This window comes from Pelophylax lessonae (assembly GCF_965119305.1).
Source record: "Pelophylax lessonae genome assembly, chromosome: 9".
Lineage (NCBI taxonomy): Eukaryota > Metazoa > Chordata > Amphibia > Anura > Ranidae > Pelophylax > Pelophylax lessonae.
Genome location: NC_138776.1, coordinates 35773438 through 35787343, shown reverse-complemented (window position 1 = coordinate 35787343; position 13906 = coordinate 35773438). Strand labels below are relative to the sequence as shown.

The following is a 13906-nucleotide window of genomic DNA, read 5'->3' as shown; positions in this document are numbered from 1 at the left end:
TTTCCAGTATCTCCAGTTATGTCAAACATCTCTATTCAAACACCTCCCATCATCTCCAGAGGAGAATTACCAATATGCCTCGGGAGACGAACCAGAGCGAATGAACAACAATGTGATATTATGCAACCCCCGAGGGTTACAGAAGCTTCTTTCAAATATCCTGGACCTATTCTTATCCCAAAATAGCCCCTCATTTGGTGACTGTCATAGAAATTTTATCATCCTCTGATCAAACTGTCTTTTGGGTGGAGATTTACTAAAAGTGGAGCAATTAGAATCTTAGAATGGTAAAATCTTGCCATTTTGCTATTCCAAAGGGGAGGGGGAAATTAAGGTGGTTATTTGTTAGTCTTTAATGGGTTTTAAATAGCTCCTAAGGGTAACAAAGCTCATTCTACTATCCTGGATCTTGTGCTAAAAAAGACCCCTTGTTAGTTTCATTATTTATTTATTTTTTACAGAAAGTAAAAAAAAAAAAAAGTAAAAAAAAAAATGAAAACCACAGGAATACAGAAATGCGAAATAAAATAAACTACTGTAAATACACCTTTATAAAAAAAGGAAAAGATAAAAACATTTTATAAATAAATAGAAAAATAGAACTTTTCCAAGCATATTTTTCCTAAGCATCCTAGTAAGCAAAATTTCAACTTGGTCAAAATTTTTCTTTAATTTTGCTGCTAAATGTTGCCGAAATTGCTTTGCTCTTCCCTAACACCAAGCATAACACGAAGAACTTTATTAAAAAAAAATAAAAACAAATAATGATAAATAAATAAATAATGAAGCTAACAAGGGGCCATTTTTAGCACAAGCTCCTTAGGGTAAAAAAAAAAAAAATCCTTTCTACTATGCTGGACCTGTTCTTGTACTAAAAATTGCCCCTTCTTAGCTTCATTATTATTATTTTTTTTTTTTTTTACAAAAAGTAAAAGAAAATGTAAAATAAAAAAAAAAGAACTAATGAAAACCCACAGGAATACAGAACCACCAAATAAAATAAACTACTCTAAGCACACCTCTATAAAAAAAAAAAAAAAAAGCGAAAGATAAAAACATTTCCTAAATAAATAAAAAAAATAGAACTTTTCCAAGCATTTTTTGCCTAAGCAGTCTAGTGAGCAAACGTTCCATTTTGGCAAAGTTTTGCTCATGGCAAAATCTTTAATTTTGCTGCCAAATTTTGTCAAAATTGCTTTGCTCTTCCCTAGCGCCAAGCATAACATGAAGCACTTTATTAAAAAAAAATATATTATAATAATGATAAATAAATAATGAAGCTAACAAGGGGCTATTTTTAGCACAAGCTCCTTAGGGTAAAACAAAAAAATCCTTTCTACTATCCTGGAAAATTTCAACTTGGGCATCATTTTTCTGACGGCAAAATCTTTAATTTTGCTGCCAAATTGTGTCAAAATTGCTTTGCTCTACCCTAACACCAAGCATAACACGAAGCACTTTATTTAAAAAAAAACAAAACAAAAACAAAAATAATGATAAATAAATAAATAAATAATGAAGCTAACAAGGGGCCATTTTTAGCACAAGCTCCTTAGGGTAAAAAAAAAAAAATCTTTCTACTATCCTGGACCTGTTCTTGTACTAAAAATGGCCCCTTGTTAGCTTCATTATCATTATTATTATTTTTTACAAAAAGCATAAAAAAATGTAAGATAAAACAAAACAAAAGAAACCACAGGAATACAGAACTACTAAATAAAATAAGCTACTCTAAACACACCTCTATAAAAAAAAAGCAAAAGATAAAAACATTTCCTAAATAAATAGAAAAAATAGAATTTTTCCAAGCATATGTTGAAAAATATAACTTTTTGTCAGGGAAATCACCTTTAGACCACAAGCTGATACAAGGAAGATGCATTTTTGAAAAATAGAACATTTGAAAAACAGACCAAGAAAATTTTTGAAAAACAGAACTTTTTCCAAGCATATTTTGCCTAAGCAGCCTAGTGAACCAACTTTCCACTTTGTAAAATTTTTTTCTGATGGCAAAATCTTTCATTTTGCTGCCAAATTTTGCCCAAATCGCTCTGCTCTTCCCTAGCGCCAACCGTAACACGAAGCAGTTTAATCCAGTAGTGGTCTCTCTCACAAGTCCTATAAGGTACTGGTTAGAAAAGCTACATGAACTAATTGTAAATCTTCAGTACAGTATAGCTGCAGCTTGCATAAAAAAAAAAAAAATAAAATAAAAAAAAAAATTAGAAAATATGCAACCTGATTCTATAGGAGATTGCTGCTGTTTTTCAACTTGAGTATTGTCAATACCAGAAAAATTCAAGTGAAACTATTGCAAAAATGGCCAACCCAGTCTTCACCAGACCAAACCAGACCGATCTGGTCCTTGTGCGTCCTGCGTTGACTCTTACATAGAGGCATCTACATGTCATAGTTGTTATTTCCAGTATCTCCAGTTATGTCAAACATTTCGGTTCAAATACCTCCCATCATCTCCAGAGGAGAATTACCGATATGCCTCGGAAGAGACTAACCAAAGCGAATGAACATCAATGCAATAATGTATGACACAAATCAACTATAAATAGATGAGGACATCATTAGTGATGGGACGGTGATACAATTGTAGTTTAATACTCTGTTATTATATGCAGAAACTTGTTATTCAGTTATGCAAGACAAAGAGACAGAACTATTTTTTTATTATATTATTATACAAGATTTATATAGCGCCAACAGTTTGCGCAGCGCTTAACAAAATAAAGGCAGACAGTACAGTTACAATACAATTTGGTACAGGAGGAATCAGAGGGCCTTGTCCTTAGAGCTTACAATCTAAGAGGGAGAGTCAATTGATACAAAAGGTAATAGCTGTGGGGGATGAGCTGAGGGAGAAAGTAAAACAGTGCATTAGTTAAAAGTCCAATAGGCTTCTTTAACCAGTTCTGGACTGGAAGGATTTTCCCCCTTAATGACCAGGCCATATTTTGCGATTCGGCATCTTCCAATGGTTGGGCACAGACAGAACAAACAAATTACAAAAACAATCCGGATGGCATTCCAGTGAATTGGAAGCAGATTATTTCCTGGAAAAACAGCAAGACATGAGTAGATCCGGTCACATATTTAATGCAATCACTTCTACCTTAATACCTAGATACACCAGTGTTTAATGTGGGGTAACCCTCAGTGGATAATCAGGTGGCACTGATTGGCTGGTCAGATCCTCAGTGGATAAGGTAATTAGCCACTTTAAGACCGGAGGGATTTACCCCCTTCCTGACCAGGCCCTGTTTTGCGATTTGGCACTGCGTTACTTTAACGGACAATTTCGTGGTCGTGCGACGCTGTGCCCAAATAAAATTGATGTCCTTTTTTTCCCACAAACAGAGCTTTCTTTTGGTGGTATGTGATCACCTGTGTGATTTTTATTTTTTGCGCTATAAACAAAAAAAAGAGCGACAATTTTGAAAAAATAACAATATTTTTCACATTATTTTATATAAAATTCTCAAAAAAAATAATTTAAAAATCAAAATTTTTTAACATTTTAGGCCACTTTGTTTTTTGCGACATATTTTTGGTAAAATAAAATCGCAATAATTTTATTTTTATTGGTTTGCGCAAAAGTTATTGCTTCTACAAACTACAGGAAAGAGTTTTGTAATTTTTATTGTTTTTTATTTTTTTACTATTAATGGCGGTGATCTGCGATTTTCAGCGGGACTGCGACATTGCGGTGGACAGATCGGACCCCTAACTGACATTTTTGACACTTTTGGGGGGACCAATGACATTACTACAGTAATCAGTGTTAAAAATATGCACTGTTACTGTAATAATGACACTGGCAGGGAAGGGGTTAACACTGTGGGTGGTCAAGGGGTTAAATGTAAGCCTAGGGGAGTGATTCTAACTGTATGGGGGAGGGGCTTGTGAAATGACCATAGAGACATGTGATCCTATATAGAAGGATTGCAGGCGCTCTGTGATCAGCCCAGGGAGAAGAACGGTCAGCTGTGTTTACAACAGCCGACCGTCCTTCTCTCACAGCGGGAAATGATCGCGGGTGTCAGGCGGCAATCAGAGCCACCTGCCCGCTGCATCCGAGTTCCCGCTGCCGAGTGGGGGCGAGAGCGTGCCGGCAGCGGCGCAAGCTCGCCCCCTAGCTGCAAGCGCATGACCGACGTATAACTATGTCGGTTCGTGCAGGAGGGGCTGCCTGCCGCACTATAACTGCGGCGGGCGGTCGTTAACCAGTTAAAAAGGAAGTTAACCCCCCAAAAAAATGAAAAAAGAAAAAACCCTGTAAGACAAATGCATAATGAGCTAGTATGCATCCCATACTAGCTCATTAGGAAATACTTACCTTAGAACGAAGCCCCCACAGTGCCGCCCGCTCAGCTTCCAGGTTCGCATCCCCCGGCCATCTGATTGGCCCGGAGGCGCGATTACATCACTCCCGCGCATGCGGCACAGGGCTCTGAAGGAACGGCATGGGTGGCATCATCGGCTGCATTAAAAGTAAATATCTCCTAAACGGTACAAGGTTAGGAGATATTTACTGTACCTATAGGTAAGACTTATTAAAGGCTAATCTATGGGTATAAGTTCTAAGAGAGGGTTTACAACCTCTATAACAAAATAAAGGCAGACAGTACAGTTACAATACAATTTGGTACAGGAGGAATCAGAGGGCCTTGCTCGTAGGAGCTTACAATCTAAGAGGGAGGGTCAATTGATACAAAAGGTAAGGGGGATGAGCTGAGGGAGAAAGTAAAACAGTAGCCGGATAGGCTTCTTTAACCATTTCTGGACCGGAAGGATTTGCCCCCTTAATGACCAGGCCATATTTTGCGATTCGGCACTGCGTTACTTAAACTGACAATTGCGCAGTTGTGCGACGCTGTACCCAAATAAAATTGATGTCCCTTTTTTCCCACAAATAGAGCTTTCTTTTGGTGGTATTTGACCACCTCTGCGTTTTTTTTATTTTTTGCACTAGAAACCAAAAACAATTCTGAAAAAAAATATTTTATATTTATATATATATATATATATATATATATATATATATATATATATATATATACAGCATAGTCTATGGCTGGAACTATGAAAATAAGGAACTATGAATTTGCTTTTATTGCAACTGAACCCTGCCCAACAGCAGGTGCACATTTCGGTCAATATAATCTGAAGGTCAATTGCTTTGTTCCTGAGTTAAGTGCCACAAAGCGAAAATTTCTGCCATGAGACAAAAAGTCATGGCAGCCCTGGAAATTTTGGATAATCTGTATTGTTATGAACCTAGGGCAGCGGAGGCATGGAGAATTGTACTTGATGCCCAGGCACAAGGGCATGTACTAGATTTCTGATCATATTGTAGAGAAGGGACAATTTTGGGATATATTTCTAGCTTAAAAGTGACAGCAAGTGCTTAGTGAGCAAATGTGGGGAGAGCACAGAATCAATGGTGAGCTGGGTTCTTTGGATTGCAACTGTCATTTGTGAAGCAGATCGAAAAAAATGGAGTAATGACCAACCCTTACTGTATACATATTAAAGGATAGATACATGCAAAGATTACATTTTTGCTATAGATGGAGCCTGGTGGGATCAGTCATTCCATGGCTTCTTCTGTCGCTTTGATACTCCAACAGTGAAGCTGGGCAAGACCAGTGACCATAGTTGGCCTTTTCTATGCTAGATAAATTAACTATAAGATACCTACTCTCACCAACACTAATAATGGGGATTGGTTAGGTCCTCAAAATGTATCGGGTAATTGTTTTACTCTTATGAAGGATAAATATTGAACTGGACTCTAATTCAAATCAAACTCATCAAACCATGCTTTTTTTTTAGTGCTGGGTTTGTGCACAGTCATACTGGTAAAGAAAATGGCTTTCACCAAATTGTTACCATAAGGTTAGAATTGCCTAAAACGTCTTAACAATACCCTTCAACTTGAAACCCCTAACTCAATAATTTGGAAGGGTGTCCTCATTTTTTTAGATATAAAGAGTTTCCCTGAAAGTAAAACTAGAGAATGGCTTGTATATATTTACACATAAGACAAACAAAAATAAAAATTCCCAGTTCAATTTGCTAAGTGCCGGTTCACACTAGGTCGCTCCGACTTAGGGGGCGACCTGTGAAGTCGCGTGCAGCGCGACTTCGGCGCGACTTGCACGGACTTCATAAATTGAATGTCAATGCAAGTCGCCTCGAAGTAGTACAGGACACTTTTTCTAAGTCGGAGCGACTTGTGTCGCTCCTATTAGAACTGGTCCTGTGCTAATCAATGACTGCGACAGTGTACGACTTGCCAGGCTGACCAAGTCGCCTGACAAGTCGTATTAGTGTGAACCGGCACTAACCAGTTTGCTTACCAACCAAATTAACCTGTCTAACAGTTTGCGTCAAAACAGGGGTTTGGTTAGCACACACTTTTGCAAACGCATGTGCAAGCTGCAGGGTCACTCCACGGCACCCTGTATTACCTGCAGTCCTAGCTCTTGTAAATTTATGAGAGTCTTCACAGTGGAAGCACATGCAAGCTAATGGATAGATAGGGGGCAGGTGAGCCTGGAGGTGGTCCAACCCTCCTAAAGGTACTTGTGGGCATAATGGACGCCCAGCCAATGGTACAACAGCAAAGGCATCCAGTATGTCCTCTCAGCAGTATACATTAACCCACTCTCACCAACACTGATGATGGGGATTGGTTAAGCCCCCAAAATGTATTGGGCATCTGTTTTACTCTTATGAAGGATAAATATTGAGCTGGACTCTAATTCAAAAACCAAACTCATCAAACCATGTTTTTTTTTAGTGCTGGGTTTGTGCACAGTCATACTGGTAAAGAAAATGGCTTTCACCAAATTGTTACCACAAGGTTAGAATTGTCTAAAACGTCTTTACAATACCCTTCAACTTGAAACCCCTAACTCAATAATTTGGAAGGGTGTCCTCATATTTTTAGATATAAAGAGTTTCCCTGAAAGTAAAACTACAGAATGGCTTGTATATATTCATACATAAGACAAACAAAAATAAAAATTCCCAGTTCAATTTTCTAACCAATTTGCTTACCAACCAAATTAACCTGTCTAACAGTTTGCGTCAAAACAGGGGTTTGGTTAGCACACACTTTTGCAAACGCATGTGCAAGCTGCAGGGTCACTCCATGGCACCCTGTATTACCTGCAGTCCTAGCTCTTGTAAATTTATGAGAGTCTTCACAGTGGAAGCACATGCAAGCTAATGGATAGATAGGGGGCAGGTGAGCCTGGAGGTGGTCCAACCCTCCTAAAGGTACTTGGGGGCATAATGGACGCCCAGCCAATGGTACAACAGCAAAGGCATCCATCCAGTATGTCCTCTCACCAGTATACATAAACCCACTCTCACCAACACTGATGATGGGGATTGGTTATGTCCCCAAAATGTATTGGGTAACTGTTTTACTCTTATGAAGGATAAATATTGAACTGGACTCTAATGGCACTTTTCCACTGCAAGTACCGGTTCGGCTCTACTCGGGCCCTGCTTGGCCGGTTTGCTTTTCCACTGCTGGTACCGCATGGTACGGTGTTGGAACGGTTCGGTACGGTACGGTATGGTTTGCTTTTCCTCTAAAGTAGTACTAAAGTTAAGTGGGTGGGATAACAACAGGGTGGGTGGGATTCTCTGACCAATCAGTGGCTAGTAGTGACTGCATGCAAAGGATTGTTGGATATGGTACCGGGTATTGTACCTGTTGGAACCACAATCGAGTAGGTACTGTTTTTGAGAGCCGTACCGTTCGGTTCCATGCAGTGGAAATGCGCCGCCGTACCGTACCGAACCGTTCCTACACTATACCATGCGGTACCAGCAGCGGAAAAGCACAAAAGCAAGCCGAACCGTTCGGTTTCCATGCAGTGGAAAAGCGCCATAATTCACACCAAACTCATCAAACCATGTTTTTTTTTAGTGCTGGGTTTGTGCACAGTCATACTGGTAAAGAAAATGGCTTTCACCAAATTGTTACCACAAGGTTAAAATTGCCTAAAACGTCTTAACAATACCCTTCAACTGGAAACCCCTTACTCAATAATTTGGAAGGGTGTCCTCATATTTTTAGATATTAAGAGTTTCCCTGAAAGTAAAACTACAGAATGGCTTGTATATATTTACACATACCCTTCACATTTGTGCTTAGACTTATAATGAATTGACTAGCTAATTTGATTTTATTACAGGCATTGCTTCTTTGTATATATGTTCACTTTATTGATGTCTCTTTCTCCTCACAGAGACACCACCCAGTTTGATGCCCCTCGTTATGAAGACGTTATCCTGTGTGGTTCTGCTACAGTATGGACAGTAACACTGGGCCCACCCCCAGACATCGAGCCCCCTCCATACCATAGCGAATTGGCCCGAAGGCGAGGTGCTGTGGCAGATCTTAGGATTCAAGCCCCTGTATTACTTCGTGTCAGCTCAGACATCCATGAATTCAAGAGATCGGGATTCATCCCGGAGGAAAGGTGGCCAGAGCCTTTAACCCCTCCCCCAGAATATAGCGAGACCATGACCCAGTGGGAGGAGGAAGTTTTTGAGCCAACGCAGGAAGAAGGTTGACCCAAGACTCCAAGAAAATGTATTATTAAGCTGATCAGTGGAATGCTTCAGCTACAGTATCTCATTATGACAACATTTCATCAAGGCTTCTGTGGATGCAAAACATTTACTTTGAAATAGTTACAATGCCAAGAACCTTCCACGGACCTTGAAAGTAAAAAGCAGCCCACCAAGAACTTTTTTGAAAACCTGTTCAAAAGTGTTGGACGCAACCTACAAGGTGAATACTTACTGGAGAAGACATTTTGACTGTTTACCTATTTCTCAGGTGTTAGATACCTCTTGATGAGGTACAAGAGCCATATTGGACTTTGTGATAAGTATTTTTATATTTATTATTCGTTTAATGTATTATTTATATGTTTGTTTACTACTCTGTATAAATGGGATGGTTTGATCTTCTAATCAGCTGAATGAAAAAAAACACTTAAAATATTCATATTTTTTGAGAGTTTGGTGAAATAAATGAGGGTATGTGTGTGGGAGATCCAGAGAAGACAAATGTTCTTAAATAAAGTTGAGGTGGCATCAATGCACACTGATTGAAATCACATCTTCTGTCCTTCTGTGTAATCTTTTAACCTTCCAAGGGAAATGGCTAAGCAAGCATACATGTAGACTATCCAAAATCAAGAGGTTGAAACTCATTAGATCACTTTTATGTCTTCACGTGAAAGCCAAGGACATACATTTTTGCCTTTAAATGAAAGTCAAGACCGTAAGATTTTTGCCTTTAGTGAGGTCCAGGTCATAGTTTTTTTTTTTTCTTTTTTCAAGTGAAAGTCAAGGACTTAGGTTTTTTTTTTCCTTCAAATGAAAATCAATGCCAGAGTTTTCTGTCTTCAAATGAAAATCAATGCCAGAGTTTTCTGTCTTCAAATGAAAGTCAATGCCAGAGTTTTCTGTCTTCAAATGAAAGTCAATGCCATAGCTTTGTCTTGCTTCTAGTAAAGGTCAAAGCCGTAGTTTTTTTTTTTTTTTCTTGGAGTGAAATCAGGACCATCTTTTTTTCTTCTTCAATTGAAAGTTGAGGCCACAGTTTTTGTCTTTGTTTTTTGAAAGTCAGGACGACAGTTTTTTCTGCTTCTAGTGAAAGTAAAGGCCAAAGTTTTTTTTTTTTTTTTGTTTTTGTTTTTGCTTTAAGTAAACGTCAAGGTCATAGTTTTTTTCTTTTTCTTTTTCAAGTGAAAGTCAGGGCCATAAATCTTTGTTTTCAAGTGACAGACCAAGCCATAGTGTTTTTTTTTATTTAGTTATATATGGTGGGGAAGGGTTAGACCCACTATAGGATATTCATTGTCGTCTGTGTCCCCACTGGGGATAATTTTCTGAGGTGTCGCTTGGAGAGGAGAAATCTCTCCATCTGGGATGTGGAGAGTAAGTTTTTTGTTGTGGTGTACACACACTTGTATAAAGTACCGTATTTTCCGGCGTATAAGACGACTGGGCGTATAAGACGACCCCCCAACTTTTCCAGTTAAAATATAGAGTATGCATAAAACAGTGCAAGTGGATTAAACTTTTCCAAATTCACTCTAAGGGTCCATGTACACAGGACGTTGTTAAAAGTCCCTTTGAATGCTGGAATTTTTCGGACGCGTTTGTACCCGCGTTTAGCGGGCGTTTAGCGGGCGTTTAGCGGGCGTTTGCGTTTAGAACCGTTCCTAGAGGTCAAAAAAATTATTCCCCTTTAAAATGGAAAAACGCGAACGCCAAACGCGGGTCATCGTGTTCGGTCGCGTTGGGACGCGTTCGGTCGCGTTTTTGCATTTGAAACGCCGGGAAACACACGTTCGAACGAAAATAATTGCGTTCTAAAAAAAGTCCCTGAACACAGCTGCCCGCAAACGACCGCAAACGACCTGGTGTACATGGACAGATAAGATAAAATGTAGATGGGTTCAGGGGCTTCTAAAAAAAACGCCCAACTGCTCCTAAACTGCCATTTCCAGCGTCCCGTGTACATGGAGCCTAAAGCTGAAAGGAAGGATAAAACAATAAACCCATGGGAGCTGCCATGCTCCACAACCCCCCTCCTTGCATCCCAGTCCCCTCCACAGTCCCCCTCTTTGTATCCCAATCCCCTCCACAGTCCCCCTCCTTGTATCCCAGTCTCTTCTACAGTTGTCCCCCCTTACTTGCACATTACTCCCTTTCACAGTCCCCTTTACAGCCCCCCCTCACCTTACACAGCAGATAGAGGATGCAGGATGTCCGAGCATAAGGCAGGAAGTGTCCAACTTTCCATTCAACAGGCAGATTGGTTGCTAGGACCGCCCCTAGCAACAACAAATCACAGGCTTTTTAACTTAGACATCGGTGGAGGTAGGGGCGGGGGAGCCTGGATGGGAGTTCTCTGTCAGCTTAGGCAGTCCATGTGGCAGCACAGCTTTAGTGCTCTCACTCCCCCACCGCATATTCTCCAGTTCGGCTCCAGCATCCGCCGTATAAGACGATACCCGGCGTATAAGACGACCCCCCGACTATTTAAAAGATTTTCCTGTGTTAAAAAGTCGTCTTATACGCCGGAAAATACGGTACTCAAAACCCATACTTGAGTAAAAGTACAAGTGCTCGATCAAAAAGTGACTTGAGTAGAAGTGGAAGTGCTCAATCAAAAAGTGACTTGAGTAGAAGTACTAAAGTATTCAACATTTTTTGTACTTAAGTATTGCAAGTAGTTTTTTGTTTAATTTTGCTACTCAAGTACTGAAAGTAAAAGTACAAGTACTGTGTTATGTAGTTATTAAAGAAATAAGTCAAAAAATCGAATATCATATTGTTTTTTTATTATTTCAAATGATTAACCTAAAGGACAATCACAATTCCTTTGGCTGTAACTTTTTGTAAACAAAAAACAGATAAAGTATGTCCCTCCCTTCCCCCTTTAAAGCATCCCTCCTTCTCTTCCCTGCATGTTTTTTTTTTTTTCTCCACAGCTTATTGGTGCGCAAAATCATATATAAACCAATGTGATATACAACAATATATTCCAATAATGAAATAAAGGAAGAGTGTATGAAATCAAAGTCAATAAAAAGTCCATATATATAATACCATATATATGTGACAAAACAAGATGAATATATTTTCAAAGGTGCAGGAATCAAACAGGCGCTATTCCAAATAATAGGTGCAGACTCCTCCCACCACCTTGTGGATTTCCCCCTTACCCGGCAGATGAAGGTAAGTGCAAAATAATATCCAAATAGACTCTTCCAGTGAAACAAAACTGCAAAACCTGTGCTCTCAACTTCCAGTGAAAAAAGCAAAATCAGCCTCTTACCAGAAAAAAGGTCTATGTACGCTTGTGACTCTCCTTGGTTGGGGGAGGTTCTCTTTCCCCTTAACAGCAGATATGTAGACCATTTTATTTATACATACAGTAGCATTTTTTTTCGTATGTGCTGATTTACACATGACATTATACCCATGTTTTGAGCTTCATGAAACCTGCCATCTACTGTTCTGGCATTGGTAATTTTTATAATTGTAACGAGTAACTATGCAGCACAAAAAAAAATATCGGAGTAGAAGTATTGAAATCATTGAAAAAATGTAGTGAAGTAAAAGTGGAAGTAGGAGAAAAAAATTCTACTCCAGGAAAGTACAGATACCGCCTTTCCGTACTTAAGTACAGTAGTGAAGTAGTTCTACTTAGTTACTATACAGCTCTGGGTGTACAAAAGGTTTATAACTTCTATAAAGATTTTATTATTGTCTCTATCCCCACTTGGGACACTGCTATATCAGTTGCTGCCGGAAACATCTTTTCTCACTTCCTGTCCTAGCGTCCCAGTGACAAGCAGTAATGAGAATTGTCCCCAGTAGGTATCCCACTTCCAGAGAAAAATTGGAAAGCTTCTATATTGCCACAATGGTGTTTTTTCCTCAAAAGTGTTTGGGTCTTTCGACTAAGCAGACAACATCAGCTTTAAAGCTACCACTTCTTGGTTATCTTTGGTGACCCTCATAATCTCCATACATGTTTATGATGAAGGCAGGCTGTGATGCCTTAACCAATGCAGTCACTGGGCATCAGATGCAGGGGCAGACTGACAACTTTCGGCTCAGGGGGCAAGTACAAACCAGAGGCCCATGGTGCAGCGATTTGGCTCCCTCTCCCACTCTCCTTCTTCCCGGCCTCCTCCTGACCCCCATTCCAGGCTGAAGCTCCGCTCCAGGTACTCTCGACTCACCGGCTGAATCTGGGTTTCCGACCTGGCCAGCCAGGGGGGCATTGGGGGGATTTGGGACAGCTCAGTTGGTGCTGGAGGAGAGTCTGCAGTGGGGCGTGGAACCGGCCTCTGCTCAATTTATATCATCCATGTTGGGGGGGAGGCTTGGGCTCCATCCTTGTCTTCAACCCCCACTCAGTAGGTCAGCAGCAGGGATTTTTTTCTTCTCTTCTCCAGAAAACTTTAGGCGTGTCTGGCAGAAGCGGTGCAGCATTTTTACGGGGCAGCAGAGCAGCCCAGGGGGCAATTGCCCCCCTGCCCCCCGGCCCAGCCCTCCCCTGACCAGATGCCTAGATGAAGCTGGTGTAATAGCTACTAATCGCCCGTGGTTCTGAGTAGGAAAAACGTGATAATTAGCAGTATAGCCACTGTCCCTCCTCTCTCTCTAAAAGTAAGAAACCTTTACATAGAATGTTTTTGAGATAAGAGTTCTACCAGTCTAATTACACAATATCAGGCTAGGCATGCTTTGACTTTTTTTTTTTTTTTTTTTGCTACTAAGCTGTAAGGCTAGCAGTGTAGATTATAAATTAGTTTGCTGCAGCTAGGGGAATGGCATGTACTATTAAGAGCAGAATGCAGGACCTGATTTCCATCACTGGGGCCTGCAGGCACACAGAAATCACTGCCCAAAGCAATGTTCCTCTACTAGTATCACTTTTTTGACATAGAAAATTTTCTTGTTTTTCTGGTTCTCTCTCAGGTCAGACTATTGTAGCAATGCATAAAACAAGAGATTACTATTTACTAAAGCTGGAGAGTGCAAAATCAGGTTCACTTCTTCATAGAAACCAATCAGCTTCCAGGTTTTGTTGCCAAAGCTTAATTGAACAAGCTGAGGTAAGAAGCTGATTGGTTTTTATACAGACGTGAACCTGATTTTGCACTCTCCAGCTTTAGTAAATAAACCCTATAGTCAAAAAAATAAAAGATAAACCCTATAGTCATCTCTTGTTTATGCATTGCTACAATAGTCTAACCTGGGAGAGAACCAGTAAAACAAGAAAATGTTCTATGTCAAAAAAGTGAAATAAATAAACCCCTGTATTTCTTCCGAT

At 39.8% G+C, this 13906-nt stretch overlaps 1 protein-coding gene across 1 annotated transcript in view; it reads left to right on the top strand.

Annotated features, from left to right (window-relative positions):
* LOC309562527 (uncharacterized protein) overlaps positions 1-9163 on the top strand; it is a 29046-nt gene extending 19883 nt beyond the window's left edge. Inside the window, exon 3 of the mRNA XM_082266770.1 lies at positions 8283-9163. Coding sequence (XP_082122896.1) covers positions 8283-8610 — 328 coding nt within the window. The 3' untranslated portion in view covers positions 8611-9163. The remainder of the gene's footprint in view (positions 1-8282) is intronic.
* The last annotated feature ends 4743 nt before the right edge of the window (positions 9164-13906 follow it).